Below are 27,238 nucleotides of genomic sequence, written 5' to 3' on the forward strand. Positions count from 1 at the left end.
GCCCAGCTGTGCTCCCAGCTCCTCGAGGGGCGGTGATGGCGTCGCTCACGGTGAAGGCCTACCTTCTGGGCAAGGAAGACGCAGCCCGCGAGATCCGCCGCTTCAGCTTCTGCTTTAGCCCGGAGCCCGAGGCCGAAGCCGAGGCCGCCCCTGGCCCCCGGCCCTGTGAGCGGCTGCTGAGCCGCGTGGCTGCGCTCTTTCCTGTGCTCCGGCCCGGCGGCTTTCAGGCGCACTACCGCGGTGAGCGGGCCCGGCGCCCTCGGCAGCGGTGCGGGGCCGTGACGCAGCCCTGCCCTGCCGGGCGGGCCAACGGCCCCTCGCCTCGGCCTTGGCGGCGCCCGCGGGAGTTTTCTGGCAGCTCTCCGGGTGGACGGCGGCCCGCGTGGGCCCCTAGCTCGGTCCTGGTGCCGCCCTGCTGACGAGGAGCGGTGGCCGCAGCCAGCCCTTGAGGCGGGTGTCTGGCGCCGCCAGGCCCTCCCGGCGAGTCTCAGGCCTGGCGTCGTGAGAGGCCTCCTCCCCGCGGTGATGGTGCAGGTTTTGGCGAGGGCGCGGGCGTCCTCACCTGCTCCCCCAGCGCCTCTCGGGTTACACCGACTCCTGGCTGCCGCAGTCCGGGTCTGCCGGCGCCAGGTGGGGGTTGTGGGGAGAACCCGGAAGAGCCGGGGCGGGCGCCGCGGAAGGGCCGGCGGGGAGAGCGGTGATGCCGTTAAACGCCCCGGGAGGCGAGGCGCTCGGTGGTGCGGCCTGGCCCGCGACTCGCGGGCGGCTGGCAGAGGTCGAGCAGCCTCGCGAACCCCCAGGGCTAGGCGGAATCCAGGCGTTATCCCACTGGCAGTGATGAGAGGCACAAGAGAAAACGTTCTTAGAAGTAATGGTGTAGGGACAGAGTCCAGGAGGCAGCTCAGTTTCTAGCTGCGCGGGTGAGAAGCTGGCTGCTGGGTGTGGGGTGAGGGGAGGTGGTTGTGCTGGGAGGGAGGCGGGCCCATGTACGTGGGGCGGTGCTAGGACCTTCTTCTGGACTGCTGCCAGGCTCCCAACTTTTTTTTCCACCTGTTTAAAAATTAGCGATTTTATTGAGCTACCACCCCATAGAATTCGTCCATTCAAAGTGTACAGTTTTTACCATATTCACGGATTTCTGCAGCCATTATCACAGTCATCTGGGAATCTTTCCATCACCTGAAGAAACTCTGCCCTTTAGCGATCCTCCCATCCCATTCTTCCAGCCGCAGATACCACTAACCTACTTTATGGATTCCCTTGTTCTGGGCAGTTCATGTAGAAATATGTAGTCTGTTGTAACTGGCTCCTTTTATTTGGCATAATGTTTTTAAGGTTCACATATGTTCAGCATGTATCAGTATTTCATTCCTTTTTGTGGCTGAATAACATTCAGTCTTATGGATACAGCACATTTTGTTGATCTGTTCATTAGCTGATGGACATTTGAGTTGTTTCTGGCTTTTGATACAGCCACTGTTTTTATGGTAGATGTCGCATCTGGTGACCCACAGACCTGATCTAGCCTGCAGATGTATGGTATGGTTTGTCTTGCATGGTGGCGTTTTAAACCATTTGCACCAACATCTAAAAATTGGAGACGACATACAAATACATAGTTTTAACTTTGTTGGAGGCGGAAGCAGGCAGATGTATTCTGCTTTAGTCTTTTAAGCCACAAGTGGTCCGAGGGGAGCAGCTCATAGATGGGGATCTCCACGTTGACATGGGGACCGGGTCTGGCGGGCTGTGCACAGAGACAGCAGCCTTCTGATGGGGCAGCTGGTCCAGAGGCAGAGCCTAGTGGGCAGGAGCTGTCACTGCCGTCCCTGCACACACTGCTGCGGGCGCCTGTCCACGGCCCGGGCTGGAGTCCTTACCTCCCAGGCAGTGGAGTGAGCCGGTGGTTTGCCCTCAGCCCTGCTTTTCTCTGGGTCAGACAGGTGGGCTTTGGTTTATAGCCTTGCAATGGCCCTTCAGCACCAGCCTCAGCCCTTTTCAGCAGCTTGTGTCCAGCTGAGACAGGCTGGGTGCTCACATGCTGTCTTTTAAACAATCTAGATGAGGACGGGGACTTGGTTGCCTTTTCCAGTGACGAGGAGCTGACGATGGCTATGTCATATGTGAAGGATGACATCTTCCGCATTTACATTAAAGGTAAGGGGCTGCGCTGGGGTGCTGCCTAAAGCCTAGTGCTCCCTGCTGAGTGCAGCTGGCTTGAGGTTATGCAGAAGTTCCTCCAAAGAAGGGGTGAGGAGACTGGGCCTCTCTAAGACAGGACCACAGTCATTACTCTGCTTGACCTGAGAAAGGGGTCTGTGTCCACCACAGGGGGTGAGGTTGGAGGGTCTCTGCGTTCACTCTTTTTTTGAGGGGAGTTCCCTCTTGATTGCAATCATGGGCCAGGGCAGCTTTGGGGTTTAGGTTAGTGCGGGTCAAGACCATAGCCATACGGACACAGCTCTCTGTTGCTCCTGCCTGGGCCACACGTCCCCAGGTCACAGGTGAAGGGATTGGAGCCTCTTAGCAGGTTCTGAAGCTGCTTTGTTACTGTCAGTTGAGCACCTGAATTCCAGGTGGACTCGGTGTCTGAAGGGTGGCACTGTGGGCCTTCTGACCGATGGCCCTGAGTGCGATTCTTCGTGGCTCACTGAGAGCCTGGGCTCTCCATCCTGCCTGCAGAGAAGAAGGAGTGCCGGAGGGATCAGCGCCCCCCGTGTGCTCAGGAGGTGCCCCGAAACATGGTGCACCCCAACGTGATCTGTGACGGTTGTAATGGGCCCGTGGTGGGGACCCGTTACAAGTGCAGCGTCTGTCCTGACTATGACCTGTGCTCCGCCTGCGAGGGCAAGGGCCTGCACCAGGAGCACGGCAAGCTGGCCTTCCCTAGCCCTTTTGGGCACTGCTCTGAGGTGAGTGGGGCCTCCCTGTGGGTGGGTGCCGGGTAGCAGGAGCCCCCTGACTGGCACCACCTTGCCCCTTTGCCTGCCCCTTCCTAGGGCTTCTCTCACAGCCGCTGGCTCCGGAAGCTGAAACATGGGCACTTTGGGTGGCCTGGCTGGGAGATGGGCCCACCGGGGAACTGGAGCCCACGTCCTCCTCAGGCAGGGGATGCCCACCCTGGCCCTGCCACGGAATCAGGTGAGGGTTGTATCTGCTGGCTTCTGAAGGATGAGATGTGAGGGCCAGCAGAGCTGGAGGGCTTTCCCTGTGCCCTAAAATCCTGCATGCCTGTGGCTGGCCTAGGCACTTTGTGGCCATTTGTGCATTTAATCCTCGTAAAATCCTGCAAAGTGCAAGCATCATCTCCATTGTACATCTGGGAAAACTAGGTGCCTCGGTGCTCAAGGCCACTAATGCACCTGCCCTGGTGGCCCTCACATGCAGATGGGAGGCCCCTCCAGCACCTGCGTCTCCAGTCGGCTCTCTTCTTGTTCATGCTAGTTGTTAGGAAAGTCACAGCCAGATTTGCTCAAGTCTTGTAAAACAGTTCCCAAGTTAAAAATTTACACGTAGCTTGCATTCTGAACTATTAGATTCTGGGTTTTATTCTGATTTTATTAGTGTTACTATGTCCTTTGATTCACTTTGTCTTTAGTGACAAAGATGAGGGTATTTGTTTGATTTGAGTAAATAATGCTTTTTTGGGGGGAGGGGTAAATAATACATTATACTCTGTGTACAGAATTTCTAGGCACCAGGAAGGTAGATGAAGGGGGAGTGGTGTGAAAGACAAAGGGGCCCAGGAGGTGGCCTAGAGAAGGGGAGAGAGGGAGGCAGTAGGGTATAGGCTTCTGGGACAGATGGGACTGTGACAGGTTTCAGTCACTGAGAGAGATGCTTTGAATTAAAAGTATCTTTGTTTTTTGAAACCAAAGCCTCTGGTCCATCAGAAGATCCCAGTGTGAATTTCCTCAAGAATGTAGGGGAGAGTGTGGCAGCTGCCCTCAGCCCTCTGGGTAAGTGCCCCTCCTTTGACATCAGCAGAGCATTTGGTAACCAGTGTGCAGGCGGCTATTCTGTGGCTTTCAGTTAGGATACTGCAGAGGAGGGGCAGCTGATATGTCTTTGAGACCAGTAAGGATTCGTTGGCCTTATATCAGTCAATCTTGACCAAGTGCTGCACCACAGGTTGCTTGAGGTTGAACTCCCTGACAAATTCTTCAGCTTTCCACACAGAGTGAAGTAGAATCAGCCAAGAATCAGCCAGCATTTGGTTGGGTAATCCCACTAGGGAGGGTAACCAGGCTCAGTTTTAAGGCTGCTCTTCATCTTCTTCCTGCTTGTCCTTTGGAAGACCACTCCGTATTTCTCCTTACTTGAGCCTTGGTTTCTTTAAGGACTTCAGTGAGTAGTTAGCTGAGATGCCATATTGCTTTTCTTCCCTTTTTTGCAGCCCCCAGCCTCTCCTGGTGCTTCCTAAGAGCTGGGCTTGTGCCAGTGTTAGAGAGAAAGGAGTAAGGGAGGGAGGTTCTCGTGTCTGCTGCTGGATTCCCAGTGTGCAGGCCCAGGGTAGGCGTCTGGGTGGGTGAGCTGTGCACCTTCATAGTGTGACCCGGCCCAAGGCTAAAACCTCCAAAACTTCAAAAAGCACTTGCTGTGTTGTGGCCATAAGAATCAGCTGATGAAGGTGACTTATGATGGATCCATGATATCATCTTTGTGACTGCAGTGGCAGGAAGTGTCTACCTGGTCTGTCCAGAAGTTGTGCCCACTGTCTGAAAGAATGCTGTAGGAGGGTGCCCAAGCTCACCCACCACCCGCCCTGTGGCTCACAGAGCATGACTGCCATTGCTTCCAACCTGAGACCATTTCTGCTCACGTTGAAGCAGCTTTGAAGTAGCAGTGACATCTTGGCATCACTGCTACATGAAATAGCTCAGATCTCACACAATTTCTGTATTGGAGTTAAAGATTCTTGAGCAAGTGAGGAAAAATAATTACTGTATTTAATGCTTTCTAAGGAGGGTAACAGTGGAGTAGAGATTTGAAATAATTGGGAGATAGATTATTCCTAAACTCTGCCACTCACTTAAGACATAGTGAAGACATAGTAGGATTTTAAGTAATCCCAACTAATGGGTTGTTACTTAGAGGCCACGGAAAATTTTTCTTTGGAAGATAGTAAATGGACAGTGGTTCTCAAGTCCACTGAATGTCAGAATCACCAATGAAAGGTTGGTTATTTTTTGTTTTTGTTTTTTTTTTAATGGGAGGGTATATATTTTGGTGTATGGAAACTATTAAAACTGATTATCCTGAAGAAAAAAGTTTTCTTTTGAAAGAATGAACAAGATAACTTGGGAAGTCACAAAACCACATCTACATTCAGGCAGGAGACTTTAAAACAGTGAGGAGTTCCAGGTCCCTTGATTGGTTAAGTGGGTTTTGGGTAGGGCATGAGGGGTCTGTGTGTTCTGAAGGCTTCCCAGGAGACTGTCACGCTTGCTTTCCATCCTGAGACCCATCTGACCTTGTGAAGTGTTTCAGAACTGGACCTGGATTCTCCACTCAGGACACAAGGGAATAATTTTAGAAGTGCTCTGAGGTCTTTGGCAGTAAGAATTAAGGCTCTCAGGTCTTTCAAAGTGGAGGGAGTGTTTTCTGCTAACTCGGAAGGAGTCTGGAACCCTACAAAACAAGTTTCAGTGGAATGTGTTTTTGAGTAGCTATTCAAGAGAGCCATTTGAGGAATGGATTAAACTCTGTCTTTGGAGTTACGGGTATTTTCCTTTCTTTTGAGGAACTAACAGGATAACTCAGTCTACTAACTGCCTAGAAGGGACCATTAGTTCCAAGAGCAGGGGCCCAGGAGGGATGTAACCACTAATACCTCTCAGAGGGCAGTCTGTACAGTGAGTGAGCGACTAAGACCTTTTTTTGATAAGTGCTGTGAGAGCCAGCTGAGCAAGAGCATGAGCCCAGGGCTGTACCTGGCTGGAGGTCACAGCCACTGACACCTAGGATGTAAAACAGCAGGGCCGTGGAGTCTTCCACAAACATCCCCTACACAGAGGCTTTGGGGATAGCAGGGCAGAGACTGTGGTACAGTCTTCTAAGCCCTGAAGTCTCAGATTATCATCAAGTTGGAAAAACTAGTTCAGTAATCTCAATAACTCATTACAGAAGAGTCGCATCATTCACCCATTTTAGAAAGTATATGGGTATCCACTGTACTGTTCTTCTGTCTTTTCTGATTATTGGAATGTTTCACAATGAAAACTGCAGGGGAAATGGAAGAAGAAAAACAATGTAAATATTGCAGATAGGGGTACCAGTTGCTAAGCCTGCTTTTATTTTCTTTGCTTGCTCCTCATACTCTACTAAAATAATAGTGAAGGGGTTAAACAAAATAAAGCAACATGGATAAAGAAAAAGGGAAAAAAATAATGGAGGACAAGATAAAACAATCTCATCAAACTTTGGAAGATGGAAAATGGATGGAGGAAAGTAACCAAGGTGGGATAATGTGAGGCTTAATCCTGGAGGCCCAATATAGGATGAAAGAATTCCAGAGAGGGAACAGAGTAAACTGAAGGGAGGAGATGAACAAATACAAGACAGTCTCTTGGCACTAGGACATTAACCTCTGGATTAAAAAGGGCCCCAGATGCCTTGGACAAGGACTGAAAAAGACCCCATACCAGAGCTTAAAATTGTCCTGTCAGAACCCTTGGGACAAAGAGAGACTCCTGAAACTCTGAAGGCTGCTGTAAAAGCTTGGGAACTTAAGGAGCACATTAAGAGCTAGAAGACACTGACTTCAAAAGTCTCATCTAAAACGGATTTTCAGCCTCGAATTCTGTACCCAACTAAAATGATCATGTGTGGGAGCAAAACAAAGCTGTCAGGAATGAAACTGACAAGGTCTTAATCATCTTACCTGGGCTTGAACCGTCTCTCTGGCCAAAATAGAGAGTCAAGTCCAGGAAAGAGGTACCTGAAAATGGTACCCAACAGGTGAGAGAGTGACAGAGGTAGTTGCCAGGATGGAAGGAAAGGCATAGGCGCTGTGCCTCTGGTTCAGAGAGCTGCCTGTCCAGGCTGGAGCTGGAAGCTCCATGCCTGCCTGGGATGGTCTCCGGGGGGAAACCAGCGTGGATGGGGTATCTGATACACTTAATCTGTGTAGAAAACGCTATAGAGAAGCTGTGCGAGAATATGGGGAAAGTTAAAAAAAAGAAAGCATCGTCACTGCTACAAATACAGAAAACTGAGGAAATAAGCCCACTCCTTAGCCAGCAAAGAACACTGTATATCTAGTGGCACTAACATAAACACTGAATATTGTTTTTACCTAAAAGTGAGTTTTTGAAAGGATAGGGTTGATCATCTAGAGTTAGAAATAAATGGTAAACATAAGTAGTCAGGAAAGACAGAAGAAGCACATTGTCAGTTAAAAGCTGTCTCTGGAGGGTGGGCCAGGCTCTGTGGTGGAGGCAGGGAATCTATATTGCTTTAATTTTATTGAAGTATAGTTGATTTATAATGTTAATTATGCTGTATAGCAAAGTGATTCAGTAACATATATGTATTTTCTATTATGGTTTATCATAGGATATTGAATATGGCTCCCTGTGTTATACAGTAGGGCCTTGATGTTTATCCATCCCATAGTCTTAATTTTTTTTTTAATTTATATGTGACTGCACTGAGTCTTGGTACGTGTAGGCTTTCTTCAGCTGGGGCAAGTGGGGGCTACTGTCTAGTTCTGCCCAGGCTTCTCATTGCAGTGGCTTCCCCTGTGAAGCACAGGCCACAGAGTGTGCAGACTTCAGTAGTTGTGACTCTCGGGCTCAGTACTTGCAGCTCACACGCTCCAGAGCACAGGCTCGGTAGTTGTGGCACACGGGCTTAGTTGCTCCAGGCCAGGGATCAAAACCATGGCCCCAGCATTGGCAGGACGATTCTTAACTCCTGAACTACCAGAGAAGGCCCTGTTTTTTTGAACTTGCTTCACTCTAAGACATGGGGTGTGTCCTTGGAGAAAGTAAAACAAATTATAACATAAACCCAGTGAGTGTGCCCTCCCTTCCCTTCAGTGAGCATGTGCCCAGAGTGTGAGAGATTGGAGGTGGACATGCTGTCTCACAGGTCTCACACAAAGCTTGCACGAGCTGTCTGCCTGCCTAAGGAGGGGTAGCGTGTTCAGCGTGCGTGTTTTTCACATCACTCGGCCCCTGCATGCAAGTAGGGTGCCTCAAGTGAGGACAAGAACGTCCTCTGCACTGCGGTGCAGCTGCTGTCCTGCTCAGTGAGGGGAAGAGAGTCTGTTTATGGACTTTGTGGCTCTTAAGCTGACCTGGGATGTTGCTATTAATCAAGTTTTTGTTTACCCCCCGGCTTCTAGGCATTGAAGTCGACATTGATGTGGAGCATGGAGGCAAGAGAAGCCGCCTGACCCCCACCTCTGCAGGCAGCTCCAGCACAGAGGAGAAGTGCAGCTCTCAGCCAAGCAGCTGCTGCTCTGACCCCAGCAAGCCAGACAGGGACGTGGAGGGCACAGCACAGTCTCTGACGGAGCAAATGAATAAGATCGCCCTGGAGTCAGGGGGTCAGCCTGAGGCAAGTGCCCCCTAACACATCCAGAGCTTCTCCCAGCACCTGAGTCACAGCGCCTCCCTGGCCCTCACACAGCCAGCAGAGCCCGTTTCCGTTGCAGAGTAGTTGGCATCTACGTTGTCCTGTGAGCCCTCCACTAGAATTCTGTAAAGCAAAAGGACTCTTGCTGGTCCTGCGTGCCCTGTCTCTCGTAGAGCTGAGGCTGTGGTGAGGTGGCCGGCTGTTCTCATTCTTGTGCTCACTGGGGGTCTGTTTCAGGAACAGATGGAGTCTGATAACTGTTCAGGAGGAGATGATGACTGGACTCATCTGTCTTCAAAAGAGGTGGACCCGTCTACAGGTGAACTCCAGTCTCTACAGATGCCTGAATCTGAAGGGCCAAGCTCTCTGGATCCTTCCCAGGAAGGACCCACAGGACTGAAGGAAGCTGCATTGTACCCACATCTGCCACCAGGCAAGGGATTTCAAATAGTTTTGTATTACTGCCTTTTCCACTCAGAGCATTCTATTACTTGCTTCTAGCAACGCAGACAGGCATTACATTCTCTACTGCAGGGCTTGTCTATTGATACAAGAGAAATCTAGGAGTTGGTTTTGTCCTCTGTGTCTCTATGAGCCTTAGTAAGCTCAGCTAGTTTTAGTAATTTCTAAAACGTAGCACAGACCCGGAATTATGAAGGCAGATGTGACGTGGCGGCAGCACTGGCTTCGGGCACTGCCGTGCACTGCTGAAAGTGGACTCGGAGCCCATCTCCACTGTCTGCTCGTGGGAAGTGCTGATCTTAGGCTGGGGCCACAGTCACGCTCCCAGTAGCAGCCAGGCAGGGAGCCACCATGTAAAGTGGGTGGTGTGGAAGGCAGTAGGGCCACGTGGAGAGTGTGGCGGCCTGGGGAACACACACAGAATAAATGAGGCCACTCACACCCTGCTCTGGTTCATCACTGTCACATGGCAGAGACATTTAAACCATAATTCAGGTGGAAACCCATCTATGCGCCACATTCAGCCCTTGGGCTGCCAGTATTTCTCTTCTCTGCCTTGAAGTGCGGAGTGGCAAACTATGGCCTATGGGCCAATAATGACTTTGTCATTTTTATGATGGTTGGAAGAAAGTCAAGATGGGAAAATGAGATGAAATTCAAATCTGAATTCATAAATGTACGTTTTACTGGAATATAGACATGCTAATTTTTTACATATTGTGTGGCCGCTTTTATACTTCAACAGCCGAGTTGAATATTTGTGACAGAGACCAAATAGCCTGCAAAGCAGCTTAACAGATTTACTCTTGATTTTTTACAGAAAAAGCTTGACAGTCCCTGCCTTGGAGGGTCCCTGTGAGGATTAAGGCCTTGTAAAAGGGCCACGTACAGGTCACATTCGGGGCGCAGTGCCTCTTCCTCATAGCTGTCGTTACTCTCTCTGGCAGAAGCTGATCCCCGGCTGATTGAGTCCCTCTCCCAGATGCTATCCATGGGGTTCTCTGATGAAGGCGGCTGGCTCACCAGGCTTCTGCAGACCAAGAATTACGACATCGGGGCTGCCCTGGACACCATCCAGTATTCAAAACACCCACCACCTTTGTGACGATGTTTGCTCACACATTCTGTCCCCTTTCTTGTCTTATAGTTGTGTTGAGTTAGTGTAGAACCCCAGTGCCTCTAAGTGCCAATTTCTTGTCATTCTTCTTTCAGAATCTGGGGGGGTGGGGATGCACAAAGCCATTTAGGGCAGTAAGAACAAGTGACATGGGGGGAGTTCCAAGTGTGTGAGTGCTGATTCTGAGAAACCGATCAGTTTCCCATGGATGTCTGGCTCCTTCCAGCCAGGGGAGCCCCCCGTGGGGCAGAGCGAGAGACTCCTTGCTGGGGAGGACGTGGAGACCATACTGCATCCTATCCGCACTCCCCCTGCAGGATTATACCAGCAGTCCAGAGTAGATCTTGCCAAATGGCTTCCTGCTTTTTCTAATGACTACACTGATACGTAATTGATTTTCTGCTAGAAGTTTGATATCCTCTGAATTTAGCTAAAGGATCACCAGCATTCAGCCGGGGTGGAAGAGGCTGTCCTGTAGCAATTATAGCTCAGGACTGTAGCTAACATCTGAGAATAAAGAAGGGCTGACAGAGGAACTGATGATGTTCAGAGTACTGCCTATTTCATAACCACTGTAGTTACCATTTCCAAATGTGTCGGCTGCTTTTAAAGTTAAGAAAACTGCTTTGTAGCCATTCTGTTATATTTGTAAACAATTTTAATTAAAGACATAAACACTTTAATCAAAGATGGTACAAGAGGTAATCTGTTTGATGGTCATATTTATCGTCGCTTCTTGTAGTTCCCATAAGTCATCCTTAGTCCTACTATTTGAAAGCAACTTGGGGAACCCTGTTTTCAGTGGCACAGAGGTCACTGAATTGAAGGGTTCATGTAACAAATATGTCTACATGAATAACATACTAGTTTCAACTCACAGATCGTCATCAAAGTCCTCTCCAGTTTTAAAAAGGTCACATAGACGCATGAGTGAAGAAGGTGCCTGCACCCCTTTGACCAAGGGCGCACCCTCTGCCCAAGGGCCTGTGCTCCGTGACTGCTCGGGGATCCTCCCACAGAGCTGCTTGGGCCCAGGCATGGGAGTGTGTGTGGTCTGAGGAGAGTGGCGTGTACTGGGGAGCCCGCAGAGGCCTCCTTGCCTTGGAGTCTGGGCCCTGGGGGGCCCTTGCTCAGCCTGTGCTGCCTGGATTGGCCTGAGGCCTCTCTGTAGAGGGGTGAGGGGCTCTGTGTCCAAATGTGAGCTGTTTCCAAGACATGGTTCCCACTTAGACATGGTCCTGACCTGCTGGGCAGGACACGGTGGGTCCCCCCGGGGAACAAGCTCCATGGTGTCCCGGTCCTCACGACGGCTCTCTCTACCCTTCCCTGTCAGGCCAGCGTGGTCCTGCAGTGGAGACACGAGGCGATGGCACGTTCTCCCTTCAGAGGAACAAGTGCCTAGCAGACTCAAGGGACAGCGAGGAGCGGGTCCTGGGCATGCACTACTCTTGGACGGTACCTCTGGGCACTGACAATTTCTGCTCCGTGTTGTCTACTATCCTGTAGGCTGGCAGGCTAGGGATATGCCTTGATTTTGAGATTAAGCAAAGCACAGCAAATAAATGCCCTCTCTCTCACTCCAAATTCCATGACCAGGTTTTCCAAAAGAGCAAGCTGTTCCCATGTGATCAGTGGATCTCTCTCATGGGACCTTAGAATCAGATGAGGGAGTGCCTGGGGTGCGAGCAGGAAGGACTCTCAAACCATCCGGAGACAACACGTGCTCATCGCCAGGCAGGGGGAAAGGTCTCTTTATAGCTGTGTCGAGGGTTTTAAAGCTGCAGGTACGGAATGTGACAGTGCCGCTGGGGCCTGGCTTCTCCCTCTCCCTCAGGAAACAAGGGGTCACTGAAAAATGAGTGTCACTGCCTACAAAGGAACGTGAAAGCAATGATAGGAGGGACCCGCAGCACCACCCCCAGGCAGCATGGAAGAGGCTCTGGGTAGTTGTTAGTGATCAGAGACTGCCCGCTCTGGGGCTGAGTTAGTTGCTGTGACCTCTTTGGACCTGTGCCAGCCTTGATTCCTCACCTTCAAAACAAAACGGGCTTGTGGTGAGCATTAGACAATGCAGTTAAAATGTTTAGCCCAGGGACTAGTACCTCAGTAACTATCACACTCATTATTCTATAATTTGGAGATTCAGCGCTATACCCTTACCTGGGGGTCACATAGCTAGTTAGTAGCAACACCAAGTTTGATCTCTGCCTCTTGGCTTTGAATGGGTGCTCTCCACTACTGTCTGAAGCTGGTTAGGTCAACCCTGGCCTATGTTGGTGCAGCAGTGACATATGCCTGGCAGAGTTCCTCTGTCTGGATGCCTGTGGCTCCCACGACAGCATAAAGCAAAACCCTCATTCTGCGGCCTGGAAGGTATGGTGGGGTCTGCTAGGTTTGAAGCATCAATAACAAGAGCAGGTCCTAGGTGAAGATAGTGCCCCAAATTCACAAGAACCCACCTGGGTAAATGAAGGTGACAGTTCCTCAGAAATCCAGGGCAGGTCCCAAGTTGAACAGTCTGGTGAAGACCTGGCACTCCATGTAGAATGAAGAGAATGGTCCTGATGCAGAAAAGTACTACTGGTCAACCTTGCTTGTCTCCAAGGCATCAAGTTGCCCTTTTGACCCAGTTAACATCAGACCCAAACAGTGCCGGCCAGAGAAAGCAGTTGGCTTAAGACATAACAAGACACATGGGAAGTTGGACTCTGTGGACAGCGGGGGAGGGCATAAGTCTTAATAGTCCACAAAACAATGAAATCCAGCGTGTGCTCAATGGACACTGGGACACTGACCTTCAAGGACTTCAAGGTGACCTCACAGTTTCTGGAGTCCTGGACATGAGGGATGCATAGAGGCTGGACTGTGCTCTGGTTCCATTTCCTGGCAGAGAAAATGCTGTCAAGAATCTAGTCCTGGGACTACCCTGGTCCAGTGGTAAAGATTTTGCATTCCAATGCAAGGGGTACGGGGTTCAATCCCTGGTCAAGGAGATCACACATTCCTCTTGGCCAAGAAACCGAAACATAAAACAGAAGCAATATTGTAACAAATTCAACAAAGATTTTTAAAATCGTCCATATTAAAAAAAAAATCTTAACAATGTAAAAAAAAAAAAAAGATCCAGTCCTCCTTGTAATAATCTATAATGGAAAAGAAATTCAAAAAGAATATATGTACACACATATGTATTATTACTACTATATATATATATATAGTAGTAATATATATATATTATATATATATATATAAAACCAAATCACTTTGTAAACCTGAAACTAATGCAACATTATAAATCATCTATACTTCAATAAAATTAAAAAAAAATACAGCCAAGTCCTACCACTGAGCAGTGGTCTGATCCTGACTTGGTGGGTCACCTGCTCTGACACCTAGCACCTTGCCATCCCTTATAGCTTCCCAGATGGCTGCTCAGCTTCTGCCCTATTGCCAACAACAGGTTGCCCAATGACATCCAAGGCAGTCCATTTCTCTGCTCTATAGCTTGCAGTTGCTAGAAAGTTCTTACTTTGAACTGGAATCTACCTCCCCAAAGCATCTGCCCTGGAAGAGCCACCCTAAACCTACATGAGGTCTCTCAGAAACTCACTGAAATGCAGGTTAAGCTGAGAGAGGAGACCTGTGACAATCAGGTCTTTCCTGCTCTCAGCTAAAATCTCCCAGGCCCGTTAGCTTCTCTGGCCACACTTCACTTTGTCAACCTTGCCCTTGAGTTCCTCCCTGAGGTCAGCACAGTCTAGATGTTCTGAATTAAGCGAGACTCCTAAGAGGCGCCTCCACTGGCATCTTGCTCAGCCTCCACCTCTGCGCCTGGTGCCCAGCCCAGCCAGGGGCCTGTGCTGACGGCGCCTCCTGGCTCACAACCCTCAGGCTCCCTGCCAACCATGGAAGCTGCCTGTCCGTCCCCAAACCACGGGGTAGTTAGGTGGGGGTGGGTGAGGCTAGATTGGTGATAGGCTTGGCACCTCTTCCTAGGCAGGCCTGTGCTGAACGGAGGGTCTGGCTTTTCTCTCTCGGATGAAGGCTGTCTGTTGAAACACAATCCTTCTTTCAGCCCCAGTTCTTCGGAGTCCCTTTCCAGATACTTCAGCCAGCGGTTCTTTGAGGGCTGGGGTTTTTCCTACAGAATTGGGAAGTAAATTTATTCTCAAAAGTAGGCACCTTTACTGAGAATCCCCAGTGCAACTCTGAGGCCCAAGGGCCTCAGGACCCATGCCTACACCACCACCAGGAAAGGAATTTGACCAACAGGTAATGAGAGAGAGATGTCTTGAACAGAGCACACTGGCACGCACCTGGGGAAAGCTTCAAGGCGCAACTTACCAAGACCTTTGCGAATGTCCACACTCCCTGGTCCAGTAGTTTCAAATGAAGATGAAGGCATGAAGATGCTCATTAAAGTGTTACCAGTAATAGCAAATATTTATAATAGCAGAAGTTTGGTAAATGCCCAATAAGAAGGGAATAAAAGTGAAGTCGCTCAGTCGTGTCCGACTCTTTGCGACCCCATGGACTGTAGCCTACCAAGCTCCTCTGTCCATGGGATTTTCCAGGCAATAGTACTGGAGCGGGTTGCCATTTCCTTCTCCACAAGGGAATAAATATTGGCAAATCCACTATATTCTGTAGATACTTTTGAAAAATGAAAATAGTTGAAAGCTATATAGCAACACAGAAGATACAAGTGAAAATCCCAGGATGATGCAAACAAGTATTTCTTACAGAAGCGATGATGAAAGATTAAGTCTGTAAGTAAAGAAACTGAAAGCATAGACTCAAGCATGCCAGAGCTGATGTGTTAAACTGGTGTGCTGAAGAGTATCTCCCCTATTTATAATAAAAATACGAAGAGAACCTGGAGTGTAGACGCTGCCAGCCTAATTCTGTGATCAAAGGTGGAGCTCTTCCAGGGAGCCTGTCAGACAGTTGTTTCCCCTGTCCCTGGCAGGACAGTGATCTTGTACCCATGGCATCTTGGAGGTACCAACGGTGTCATCTGCTCAGTCACTGGCGCTCTGACTCACTGCCCACCCAACACTGAGCACCTACTCTGAGGCCCCGGGACAGAACAGAATGTGAACCTGTTGTGTGGCTCCATCCAGAGACAGGGGACGTAGCAACCCAGGCACTCTACAACGGCACCCTTTCCCCGCCCAGGGTGCTTCGGAACAAGGGGACGAGGACAAGGAGGTGAAGTTCAAGTTAAGTTCAGAAGAATTTGCCAAGCAGTCAGAAGAAAAAGCCCTTTTCATAGTATTGCAAATACTTGTTTACATGGCTGTCTACACACTTATAAGAGGGAAAGGTTTATTCATTTTTGTATTCCCTGCAGCTCTAAGCCAAGTTTTCATCAGTCAGTGACATCAACATTTGTTTACAGAACAAGTGATGAATGAATGAGTAAATGGAGCCTCTGTGTGGCAGAGCTGGCTCAGATAGCTGGGCTGAGATGGGGCTGCTGCCTTACCTGAGGACCTGCACGGGCAGCCTGCCGAGGACCCACGTTTTCTTCCTCATTGGCACTTATGGAATCTCCCGCAGACCTTAGGGAAAGACTGTGCAATTGTTCTTTGTAAAATGACCAGGAAGATGAAGGACAGCGAAGGCAGGAACGGGAGGATGCGCAGAGTTAACAATGGCGATCAAAGCCTGCTCAGGGGACTCACTGACTGGACTCTTCTCTGCTGTTTCGATGTGACTTGGACATCTTCCAGCAGTTCAGAAGGCAGAGGGACCATCTGTTCCTTGGAGCAACAGGAAAAGTAACATCGGGCAGAAGGGGCGCTCTTCGTGGCTTTGCCAAAGACTGGCTGTCACAGACTGTGTGACTCTGGGTACATCACTGTATCCCAGTTTCCTTATTTACAAATGGGGATAACAATGCAAGGGGACTGTGAAGATCAGTGAGACAACACATTGCACCTGCCCTGCTCAGGGCCTGAACAGAGACTAATTCAGCTGAACTCTGACAGTGCCTCCCATCAGCAGCGGCAAGGTCCCCACTGCAGAGGGTCACAGGAGTGTCTTTACAGTTGTGTGATATCTCAGCCGCTACGAGATAAGGCCTTTTCCGCAGTTAGATGTGTCTTCACCCAGCCTCCCAGGGATAGCGGGGGTCTTTCCTTACACAGAGAGCACAGTGAGGAGCCGGAGCCTCTGCAGCCTCGAGTGGAGCTGGATGGCCAATTAAAACACGCATTGCTCGAGGGCTGAAGGCTAGCACCGAAGCCGCAACCACCCATGTCCAACAGGGCTTCTACCTCACACGAGGAACTCTCTCTACTGACCTACAATGGAAACCCAAGGCCACCAAATGTGGGCACCTCTATGTCAGTTTCTTCATTTGTAAACCAAAGCCAATGATCCTCCTGGCGTGACGAGGAAGATGAAATGGGATCATGCACGTGAAATGCCTACTCTGCCACACGGTCGACACCCCGGTGTCCAGCTGAGCAGTGTCCTGCCTGCTACTGACCAGAACTCTGCTCACCATACTATGATCTGGGAACTCAACTCCATCCACTACAGAACCTCTCTCTGCAATATGAAGGTATGGTCTGTCTTCTCACGTCTGATGTTACCCTGAGAACTGGGTGTCTACTATTTCTCAGGTGATTTCTCTTTTCTCCAGCTACATTTTAGTTCTTCCCTTTGTTTTCCATGTTCTGTAATTTCATTCTGTTGTTGTGTCAAAGGGTGGATTTTATCTTTTAAAATTAACTTATTGAGGTATGAGTTATAATTAACCTACCCTAAAATGTACCAAATTAAGTGTTGGTACATCAGATGAGTTTGGTAAATTATATTTTTGAAACTATTACTCCCATCAAGATATAGAAAATTTATTGAGATATAATTAGCAAGATTTATAAAATTTTCGTCACCCTAAAATTCCCTTATCTGCCCTTGTAGGTGAACACCACTCATCCTCCCAAGTGTCTGGTCTTTTGCATCTGACATCTTTCACTTAGCAATGTTTTTGAGGTTTGCCCATGTCATTTCTGTTGCTGAGTAGTATTCCACTGTATGAAAATACCACAGAATGTATATTCAAAATCACACTGTCTTGACTGCTGTAGCGTTACACTAAATCTTGCAATCAGGCTGTATAGGTCCTCCACTTTTGTTATCAAAATCGATTTGGCAATTGCATTTCTATATAAATTTTAGGATCAGTTTGTCAATTTCATAAAAAAAAAAAAAAACAACTGCTGGAATTTTGACTGGGATTAAGATGACTACAGATCAATTTAGGATGAACTGACATCATGACAATACTGAATGTTCTAATCCATGAACATATTTCATCATTTAGATCTTTTTAAAATTTCTCTCAGCAGAGTTGTGTAATTTTTACTGAAAATATCTTGCACATTTTTGGTTTATATTTATCCCTAAGTGTCCTATTTTTTTTGATGGTATCATAAACGGTATTTGATTTTTAAAGTTGTTTTCCAACTATTCACTGCAGTTATATAAAAATAAAATTTAGTTTTGTATGTTGACCATGTCACTTCCCTGGTGGCTCAGAGAGTAAAGCGTCTGTCTACAATGCGGGAGACCTGGGTTTGATCCCTGGGTTGGGAAGATCCCCTGGAGAAGGAAATGGCAATCCACTCCAGGACTATTGCCTGGAAAATCCCACGGGTGGAGGAGCCTGGTAGGCTACAGTCCATGGGGTCCCAAAGAGTCGGACACGACTGAGCGACTTCACTTCATTAGTTCTAGTAGCTTTCACTTTTCACTTTTGTGCACTGGAGAAGGCAATGGCAACCCACTCCAGTGTTCTTGCCTGGAGAATCCCAGGGATGGCAGAGCCTGGTGGGCTGCCATCTATGGGGTCGCACAGAGTCGGACACGACTGAAGTGACACAGCAGCAGCAGCAGCAGCAGCAGCAGCTTTTGGATAGGTTCATTAGGATCTGCTACAGACACAATGTTTTTATCCAGTTTGGGATTAGAATCTAAGAATGTAAGCCCTTTGATTCTGGAAAAAGTTATGCTCATTTCTGCAAATATTGCCTTTTCCCATTCTTTTTATTATCTCTTGCTGGAACTCATCTCTGTATATTTCATGTCTCTGAACTTTTATATTTTTCACCTTTCTGTCTTATTCACATTGACAATGTGCATAATTTCTTCAGGTTTATCTTCCATTTCACCAATTCTCTCTTTAGCTGCACTTAATCTGCTTACCAGTCCACTAAACTGTTTTAAAAAGATTTACTTATTTACTTATACTTGGCTGTGCTGGGTCTGTTGCTGCGCTGGGGCTTTCTCGTGGGCTTCTCACTGTGGCGGCTTCTCCTGTTGCAGAGCGCAGGCTCTAGACGTGTGGGCTGCCTGTGTTGCCACCTGTGGGCTCCAGAGCACAGGTTCAGGAGATGCGGTGCAGGGCCTAACTGCTCCACGACACGTGGGATCTCCCAGTACCAGGGATTGAACTAGTGTCCCTTGCATTGCAAGGCAAAGTCTTAACCACTAGACCAACAGGGAAGCCACTAAACTTTTAATTTCAATGACTAAACTTTTCATTTCTACAAACTTTTTGGTTGTTCTTTAAAAAACTGGTTAGTTTTTCAGGTCTCTTGCTCTTCTTTATATCAACCATCCTCATTTAATTTCATTAAATATATTAAACATACAATATTATGTATTCTGAACTCTTTTCGGACCTGACTCCTCTGTCATTTCTGCTGTCTTTTGCTCATGGTGACATGCTTTCTTAAGTAAGTTAAATGATCTTTAACTTTGGGTATATGCCACTTGGAATTTTATATATCCTTTGATGCCTGGGTTGAAGATGTATTGCTCCAAAAAGGAGCTACATTTATCTCTGCTTCCTGGGACAATTTAAAAATAAGTTTGAAGGGCTTCCCTGGTGGCTCAGTGGTAAAGAATCTGCCTGTCAATGCAGGAGACATGGGTTTGATTCCTGGTCTGGAAAGATCCCCTGTGTCATGGAGCAACTAAGCCTGTCTGCCACAACTATTGAGTCTGTGTTCTGGAGCTTGGGAACTACTGAAGCCCACGCAGCCTAGATTCCATGCTCTGCACCAGGAGAATGAGCCGTGACAAGAGGCCCATGTGCTACCACTCCAGAGCGCAGCCCCTGGCTCGCTGCAGCGAGAGAAACGCCTGTGCAGCCACAGAGACCCAGCAGTCAAGAAAAGAAACTAAGTCCTCAGCTTGAGACTTTTCAAACAGCATGTGTAAAGGTCACGTGACAGCATCCTTGCACTTACAAAATCCTGAAGCAGTGTTTCCCCTCTTTAGCCAGTGCCAAGGGCAAGACAGGCTGGGTCAACCTACCTCGGAGGGGTGCCTTTCTAGGTCATTTGTACACCAAGGGGTAGTCCTTTGGGGACTCAGCTCTATGTGGTGGTCTCCGACTGACCTTCCCACGCTGAACAGACTTTGTCTTCGTCTCCTGCCTTCCTCCCAGCTACTTGGAAGCTGCAGGGCAACAGGTTTCAAATGCCCTAGCAGCCCAGCTTATTCTCTGGATTTTGGCTTTTGCTTCATTTTTGATCTCTGATGGCTACTTACCTTCTTGTCATCTTGTCAGTGCCTTTAAAATATTGTGGCTGGCATTTTAAAATTAACTTCAGTGGGAAGATTGTTCAGTATCTAGTCGCCATGTTGTTAGACATGGAAATCTAAGGGATTTCTCCATCATATACTCCCATCATCCACTCAAGATGAAAACAGGGCAAGATAACCAGGCCTCCCTCAAACTATCATACCTGAGTGACATCTCTGAAATCTGTCCCTGCAGCAGGTTTAATTTTTGGACATGGCGTCTACAGTCAGCACCAGAGCCCTCACCGTAAGCCTGAGAAACAAACACAGATATGAGTTTAAAAAGTATTGACAGAATGTTGAGAAATAGATCCATTCGAGACACAACTCAGGGAGGGTAAAAATGTACTATGCAAGGCCTGAAGCACCATGCAGGAACTCAAACAATGACTGCCATTTCTGCAGTGATTTACAAACTAACAGTCTCAGGGACTAATTTCAGTCAATCTGGCTGCCCACCAGCACACTGAATTTTACATATCAAAGCCAAACTCAACCCAAACCCCACACAAATTGGTTAATAAACATAAGGAATTCAGAAGAGAAGTAACGCAAATTGCCAAAGACATGAAATGATCCTTAACCCTCACTCACAATCAAAATAATATAAAACAGATGAGATACTTATTTTTCACTTAGTAGTCACTCATTTGTTCAATATATATTTATGAAGTACCTATTATGTACCAGGACCGGAACTAGGTAAGGACAATACAAGAGTGTATAAACATCACTGTCATCACAGAGCTCTGTAGTGTAAGAGACAGATAATAAGCACATAAGACACCTACACGGCCGTCAGATGGTGAGAAGTGCTACACAGGAAAGCAAGGCAATGCAGTGGGGGTGGGCAGAGTGCAGACACAGTAGGTGATTTTATACGAGGTGTTCAAGAGGTCCACGAGTGGATCACTGAGAGGGTAACATCTGAACACAAAACGGGAAGATAAGCGGGAACGAATCATGTAGATAGCAGAAGCAATGGAACAGAAAAGAGTGCAAACACCTTGAGCCTGGCATTTTGGAGAAACAGCGAAGAGGCCACGTGGCTGGAGTTGAATGGTCTAGGGCAAAGACGGTAGGAGATGAAGTTTGAGAGAGCAAGCCCTGTTACAGGAAAAGTCAGCCTTATGGGCATGAGATCTGCTCTGCTCTCTTTCTTGAAATTCTTAATCATCTCATCTTTGAACCTGTGTTGTGTAAGTGAAGTCTGATGAGATGATGAAACATGTTCTAAGTTGTGGACAGCAAATGTGCCCACCATTCCTTGCCACTCTGTTTACACAGAGCATGCCCGATGCCCTGGTGGCAGAGCCCTGGTGGCAGAGCCCCGGTGAGCTTGCAGGGTGTGAGAGCCCAGTGAGGCTCCAGGCGTAGGCGGCATGCGCTGCCTGTGCCTAAGTCCGGGAGGTGCGCCCGTGCCTGAGGGGCCAGGGCTCCCAGGGGGACCAGAACCTGCTTCAGCTGCAGAAAGAAGGCAAGGGTATTTCACCAACAGCATCAACAACCAATAATACCATCATATCTCTTCTTATTCCTATTACCTCCCTGGAATAGCCTGTGCTGAAAACACCACAGAAAAAGGGAGAGAAGCACAATCCAGTTTCTCTTCTTCTTGGTATTTCCTTACTAATCAGTGAGTGGAAGGTTGAGAGTGTAGGTAGAACGTGTGTGTGTCAAGCAGTGAGGTAAAAATAGTTGAGTTAATTTTGTGTAACATCTCCACTCTTAAGAATAAAATATGTAGGCATATATGAGCTACAAAAGAAAAACTGTGCAATTCTGATCATTCTACATGTGTACTAAATGCTCTTATATTATTCTGTATATGTTCTACATATGTACTAATGTTCTTAGCATTTAAAACCAGTGTTGCACAGTCTAAATGGTACTGCACTATTTAAATGTTAGCTTTTAACATGTTAAAATGTTGGTTAAAACTAACATTTAGTTAGTTTTTCTTTACACAGGAATAAATTATATAGTAAATTAAAAAAATAGTAAATAGGGACTTTCCTAGTGGCCCAGTGGCTAAGGCCTGAGTTCTATCCCTGGTGGAGGAACTGGATCCCACGTGCTTCAACTGAAAGACCCTGCACGCTGCAACTGAGACCTGGAGCAGTCAAATAAATTAATAAATAGAAATAAATATTTAAACCATTAGTAAATAAAAAACCTTAGGAAAAGTCAGGAGATCATGAAAGAAGAGCTTAATATTTAGAACCCTTAATAGCAAGTTTTTTTCTGCTTTTGCAAAGGGGCCCGCATTTCCATTTTCCACTGTCTCCTGCCCCGTCCAGGCCCTGTCTGAAGGCACACATGTATTACTCCAACCTGGAAGGTCTGACGTGATCCTGCGCACGTAGGACCCTTGGGCTGTGGTGCTGAGACTGCATGGCTCAAACAGGTGACCAGCCAGGAGGGGGCTGCAAATACTGAGGCACCTCAGTCCACTGTGATAGCAAGTGGGCGCAGTGTGGGTACGTTGTGACTAAAGTTGCTGATGGATCACATGGAGAGTATAAAAGAAAAAGAAGAGTCAGGGAGGAGTTCAAGGTCTGTAGCCCAAACAACTAGAAAGAGACTGGGCAGCTGAGATGGGGATGACTGTGGGGAAAGTAGGTAGGTGAAAGGAAGGGGAGGGCTCCCACTTGGAATGTAGGTTTGGGATGCTTGGTAGATACCCAGCAGAGAGGTAAGTGGCCAGAAGCATATACAAGTTCACTGGCAGGCCTTGGCTCTGACACAGACGCTTATCTCAGACTAAGGGAAGGACCGTGGCTAGAGAAGAGGTGAAAAGCAAAACAAAAAACTGAGTTCCAGAGCACTCCAGAGTTTAGAAGATGAGGAGATGGGAAAAAAACTAGCAAAGAGGATTGAAACACAAGCCAGGAAGATAGGGGGAAAGCCAGGAGCAGGGTGGCTGGAGTCCAGGCAGAGACTTCAAGGAGCAAGAAGCGGCTAACTGACAAATGCCACCAGTAAGCCACGTCACTTGAGGACTGAGAACCAACCATTATTTTCAGCAACACAGAGACCATTGCTGACTTGGACGTGAGCAATTTTAGAAGACTGGTGAGGAGTGAAATCCCATTTTGGGCAAGTTCAAGTGAGAATGGGAGGAGATGAACTGGAGAGAGTAAAGGCAAAATTTAAAAAGATTGATAACTGACTTATGATTGCCAAGAGGGAGTAGGGTGGGGAAGGGATGGACTGGGAGTTTAGGGTTAGCGAGTGTAAAGTATTATATATAGAATGGATCAACAATAGTGCTCTACTGTACAGCACAGGGAACTATATTCAATATCCTATGATAAACCATAATGAAAAATATGAAAAGGGATGTGTGTGTGTGTATACACACACATACAATTTCTGCAAATAACTGTATCACTTGGCTGTACAGCAGAAATGAACCCGATATTGTAATTCAACTATACTTTAATGAAATAAATTGAAAAATTAAATAAATTCCCAAAAGACTGACAACTTATATATGGCATAACTGGGAAGGTGCATGCTCTCTTGCATGGCAGAAACTGCTCTCTGAACACTAAAATGCATTCTCTCCTCATCTGAGAGCAGACTAGACTACACTTTCCAGTCTTTCTGGTAGTCAGGTGTGGCCATGAAACTGGGTTCTTCCCACTGGAATGTGAACTACTTCCAGATTCTTCCTGGGTAGTGTCTTCCTGATCTTGCACCTTTAGGGTCTTGTGGCATCAGGAGACAAGCCTCAGGGAATAGCAGAACCTCAAGATGACAGGTGCCAGGGTCCCAAATGATCACACCAAGTACAGCTGCCCTGCTGATCTCAAACTCTCCCAGAACTGTTCAAAATAGCAAGAGAAACAACTTCTACTGTGTTAAGCCACAATCGTGGTGTCTGTTTGTTAATGTGGCCTAGTCAGTCCTAAGCCATACATGACTGCATAAGCATGGAAGGCAATGAGAGGAAGGCAAACCTTCCTCAAGAATTCAGAAATACAGGCTGATATCTAAAACATGTACAGTCATCAGCCAGCCTCCTGACTTCTGAGACCCCATCTCAAGGTAGGCCTCAGCTGCCATACTTAGCGACAGATGACCTAACTGTCCCCACTACTACCCATCCCAACTGACAGGACCAGAGGTGGACATCTGAGTCAACCACATCAATCAGATTATTTCTCCCAGGAGTTTATAACTGGGACTCAGCTCTTTCAGTTGGTTTGAAATGAGATTCTGTGGTCTGTGAGTGGAGTATGTTACTGTGAGCTAGAAAGAGAGAGAAAGGAAAGCAAAGCTGGAAAGGGAGAGGAGGAGGAAGGTATAGTGAGAAACTCGGTGAAGGGACGAGGAGGGAGGGAAAAGAAGATGCCTGTGTGGCTGGCAGCTCTTCAGGTCTTCGGGTTGGTTCTTCAAAGGTCAAGGGCAGTTCTTCCCCTGGATGCCCACAAGATATCCCATTACCTTGCCAGTGCATTTTAAATTTTGCTGAAGTGTTTTTTCCTATAATCTGCAACTGAGAGAACCTTGGTCGAAAGAATTCCTCTAACTTGTAAATTTGTCCTAAGGAAATAATTGGTCCAGTAAAGAAAGAGGTATTTGTAAGAAGCTTCACTACAGAGTTCGCTGGTAGCTTAGACAGTAAAAAATCTGCCTGCAATGCAGGAGACCCGGGTTCAATCCCTGGATCGGGAAGATCCCCTGGAGAAGGGAATGGCAATCCACTCCAGTATTCTTGCCTGGAGAATTCCATGGACAGAGGAGCATGGTGGGCTACAGTCCATGGGGTCGCAAAGAGTCGGACATGATTGAACGACTACACTTTCTTTCTTTCTTTTACTACAGAGTTGTTCATAATAATGAAAACTAAAATCAACCTAAGTGCCCATCAATGTGGGGCTGGTCATTTATTCATTCAACAGACATTCCTCGAGTGAGCACCATCTCACAGGCACTGTGCTAGGTACCAAAAGTACACAGTAAAATGTAGAAAAAAGGGTATATGTGTGTCCATCAACAGATGAATGGATACAGAAGATGTGAAGTGTGTGTGTGTATGTCTGTATATATAAATCTAATGGAATATTACTCAGTCATAAAAATGAATGAAATATTGCCATTTGCATCAACATGGACAGACCGAGAATGTATTATATTGAGTGAAGCAAGTCAAAGACAAAGACAAAGACAAAGCAAGTCAAAGACAAATATTATATGACTTATATGTGGAATCTAAAAATAATACAAATGAACTTATTTACAAAACAGAAACAGACTCACAGACATAGAAAACAAACTCCTGGTTACCAAAAGGGAAAGAGGGGGAGAGGAATAAATTAGGAATATGGGATTAATAGATATACATCACTACATATAAACAAGGATTTATTATATAGCATAGGGAACTGCATTCAATTTCTTGTAATAATTTGTAATGGAAAAGAATAGGAAAAAATATGTATAACTAAATCACTTTGCTATATACCTGAAACTAACATAATACTGCAAATCAACTATACCTCAATTTTTTAAAAAGTGTATATAAATAAAAGAGGCAAAGCATTTACTCTCAAGGACTTACAGTCTGAGATGGACAATACTCACATAATCACACTTGAATATATTTCTGACAGAGAAGTGAGATTAACTAGGGGATGCCTCAACAACAAGCACACAGAGGGAAGCAGGTCTGGATTGTTTCAAGGTCAGAAGGAAAGTCCCTGCAGCTGAAAGGCGAGAATGATGCGATGAGGCTGCAGAGGTAGGATCAAGGGTTGGAACAGGTGAACAAAGGGCTCAGTGAGGAGACTGTGTGGGTGGGTCAGTATGCACGGACTTGGAAAAAAACTGTAATCTGGGTGAAAAAACTGGGTTAATAAGAGCATTTACAAGCTGCTCCCTTCACTCCACGTGCTCTTTCACCTCCTGACTCCCTTCGCGCCCTGCCTGCCCCTTCCACACCCTTGGATCTCTAACAGCTGTCTGTCCATCCCCAGTTAGGTCTGATTACTCTTACAGACTCTGCACTCTCCTTTCACCGTACTCAGTTTAATTTTAAATTACACGTGTGGTTTTAGTTTCTCTTCCCCTTTCACAAGGGCAGATCTGTACAGGCAGGAAGGACACCTTCTTAGCTTTCACTGTTTCCCAAGCCTACACATAGAAGGTACTCAGTAAACGCTGACTGACTGCATAAACAAAGGAAGGCCACTTTCCAGGCACCGCTCCATCCACTTCACTTCCTGAAGGAAGATGGTCTTAGGGGGCAGAAGCTCTGTATCTAATGAACCCGAGTCAATAACAGAACAGTGGGCTCCGTGAGAGACACACTTCTGCATGGCTGGGTCCCACCTGCTTTCTGGTGCGCGTATTAAGACACCCTGCTTCTTGGGACTCACCTGCAAAAATGACTGCTTCTTTCCACAAGCTTTGCATATCCACTTGAGACTCTTTTTCACCTATAATGAAATTTCAGAAATATAGCTATGATAATTATTTGAAACAGTTGGAACTGGATCAGAAATAGTAATTTAAAGAGATCAGAGGAAAAGAAGAGAGTCTAGAAACAAACCAACACATGTATGAAAACTTAGTATATTATAAAGGTGAAGAAAGAAGAGCCTATTTAATAAGTGATTCTGGGAAATTGGGTATCCATATATTAATAAACAGAATCAAATTCAGTTCAGTCTCTACTATCTGTTATTCTCAAAAAATTCCATAACATTTCAAGTCTTGATAAATCTGATGAGATGGGGTGTCTCAACATAATAAAATGGCTTATTTCCAGCTCTGAAGCTGCAGAATCACCATGAGCATTCCCATGAAAGTCAAGAACAAGTCAAAAGATTTGCAGTATTATTTACTCTTTTTGCATGTGCTAGCCAATAGAATTGGAAAAGAGAAAGTAATTAAGAGATATGAAAATGGAGGGAAAAAACCTAACCTTATTTATGAATATTATGATTTATTTCTTTAAAACCGAAGATAATCAAATGAAAAACTACTAAAACCAGTAAGACAATATATTAACATAGGTGCTAGGTAGAAAATTAATGTAGCTTCAAAAATTAATAGTTTATAAGCAAACATATAGCTAGAAGAGATAATGAAAGAAAAGTCCATTTATAATGGCAACAAAGAAAATGCTACCAAGAGGCACCAAAGCTGCTTTAACAGGTGGAATGAGGACTTCCCTGGAGACCAGTTTGACGCCTGGTCTGGGACGACTCCACAAGCCTCAGAGCAACTAGGCCTCTGCACAACTAGACCTGTGCTCTGCAACTCCTGAAGCCTGCCCCGCTACAGCCCTCACTCTGCAACAAGAGAAGCCAAGGCAATGAAGACCCAGGGCAGCCCAAACCAAATTAATCAATACTAACGATAAAAACTCTTTAGAAAAGAGATGGACTGAGATAGCATGCTTAACATCATGAAGATGTCTAAGTTGATTCATAAAAATAAATACAATTGAAACAAAAACCT

General features: G+C 46.8%; 2 protein-coding genes across 4 annotated transcripts in view; one reads left to right on the plus strand and one right to left on the minus strand.

Annotated features, from left to right (window-relative positions):
- Positions 1-10,850, plus strand: SQSTM1 (sequestosome 1). Of its 2 annotated transcripts, none has more exons than XM_040241408.1 (8): positions 1-240; positions 2,062-2,157; positions 2,683-2,912; positions 3,000-3,141; positions 3,879-3,959; positions 8,351-8,565; positions 8,821-9,016; positions 9,993-10,850. In XM_040241408.1, the coding sequence occupies exons 1-8, from the start codon at positions 36-38 to the stop codon at positions 10,148-10,150; spliced, it is 1,323 nt and encodes a 440-aa protein (XP_040097342.1). In that variant the 5' UTR covers positions 1-35; the 3' UTR covers positions 10,151-10,850. The 2 variants fall into 2 exon arrangements, with proteins under 2 accessions (XP_040097342.1, XP_040097343.1); XM_040241409.1 differs by lacking the exon at positions 1-240 and adding an exon at positions 903-920 and having other exon boundaries at positions 9,993-10,845.
- Positions 10,532-27,238, minus strand: part of LOC120864363 (MRN complex interacting protein) — a 17,654-nt gene continuing 947 nt past the window's right edge. Inside the window, exons 2-8 of one of the 2 annotated variants that reach the window (XM_040241418.1) lie at positions 26,152-26,211; positions 19,930-20,018; positions 15,651-15,726; positions 14,149-14,303; positions 12,958-13,045; positions 12,622-12,723; positions 10,532-11,507 (exon numbers count right to left, since the gene is read on the minus strand). In XM_040241418.1, the coding sequence (XP_040097352.1) occupies positions 11,037-11,507; positions 12,622-12,723; positions 12,958-13,045; positions 14,149-14,303; positions 15,651-15,726; positions 19,930-20,018; positions 26,152-26,211 (1,041 nt within the window). In that variant the 3' untranslated portion in view covers positions 10,532-11,036. Of the gene's footprint in view, positions 11,508-12,621; positions 12,724-12,957; positions 13,046-14,148; positions 14,304-15,650; positions 15,727-19,929; positions 20,019-26,104; positions 26,212-27,238 lie in introns of those variants that run through there. The other variant, XM_040241419.1, reaches the window with a different exon arrangement.

This window comes from Oryx dammah, unplaced genomic scaffold (genome assembly GCF_014754425.2).
Source record: "Oryx dammah isolate SB20612 unplaced genomic scaffold, SCBI_Odam_1.1 HiC_scaffold_5, whole genome shotgun sequence".
Taxonomy (NCBI): Eukaryota; Metazoa; Chordata; class Mammalia; order Artiodactyla; family Bovidae; genus Oryx; species Oryx dammah.

Excerpts from the sequence above, each read along its gene's own strand:
- SQSTM1 (XM_040241408.1), top strand. The coding sequence starts at position 36 with ATGGCGTCGCTCACGGTGAAGGCCTACCTTCTGGGCAAGGAAGACGCA. Across the intron at positions 2,913-2,999 it reads CTTTTGGGCACTGCTCTGAG|GGCTTCTCTCACAGCCGCTG; the intron begins GTGAGTGGGGCC and ends GCCCCTTCCTAG. Across the intron at positions 9,017-9,992 it reads GTACCCACATCTGCCACCAG|AAGCTGATCCCCGGCTGATT; the intron begins GCAAGGGATTTC and ends TCTCTCTGGCAG.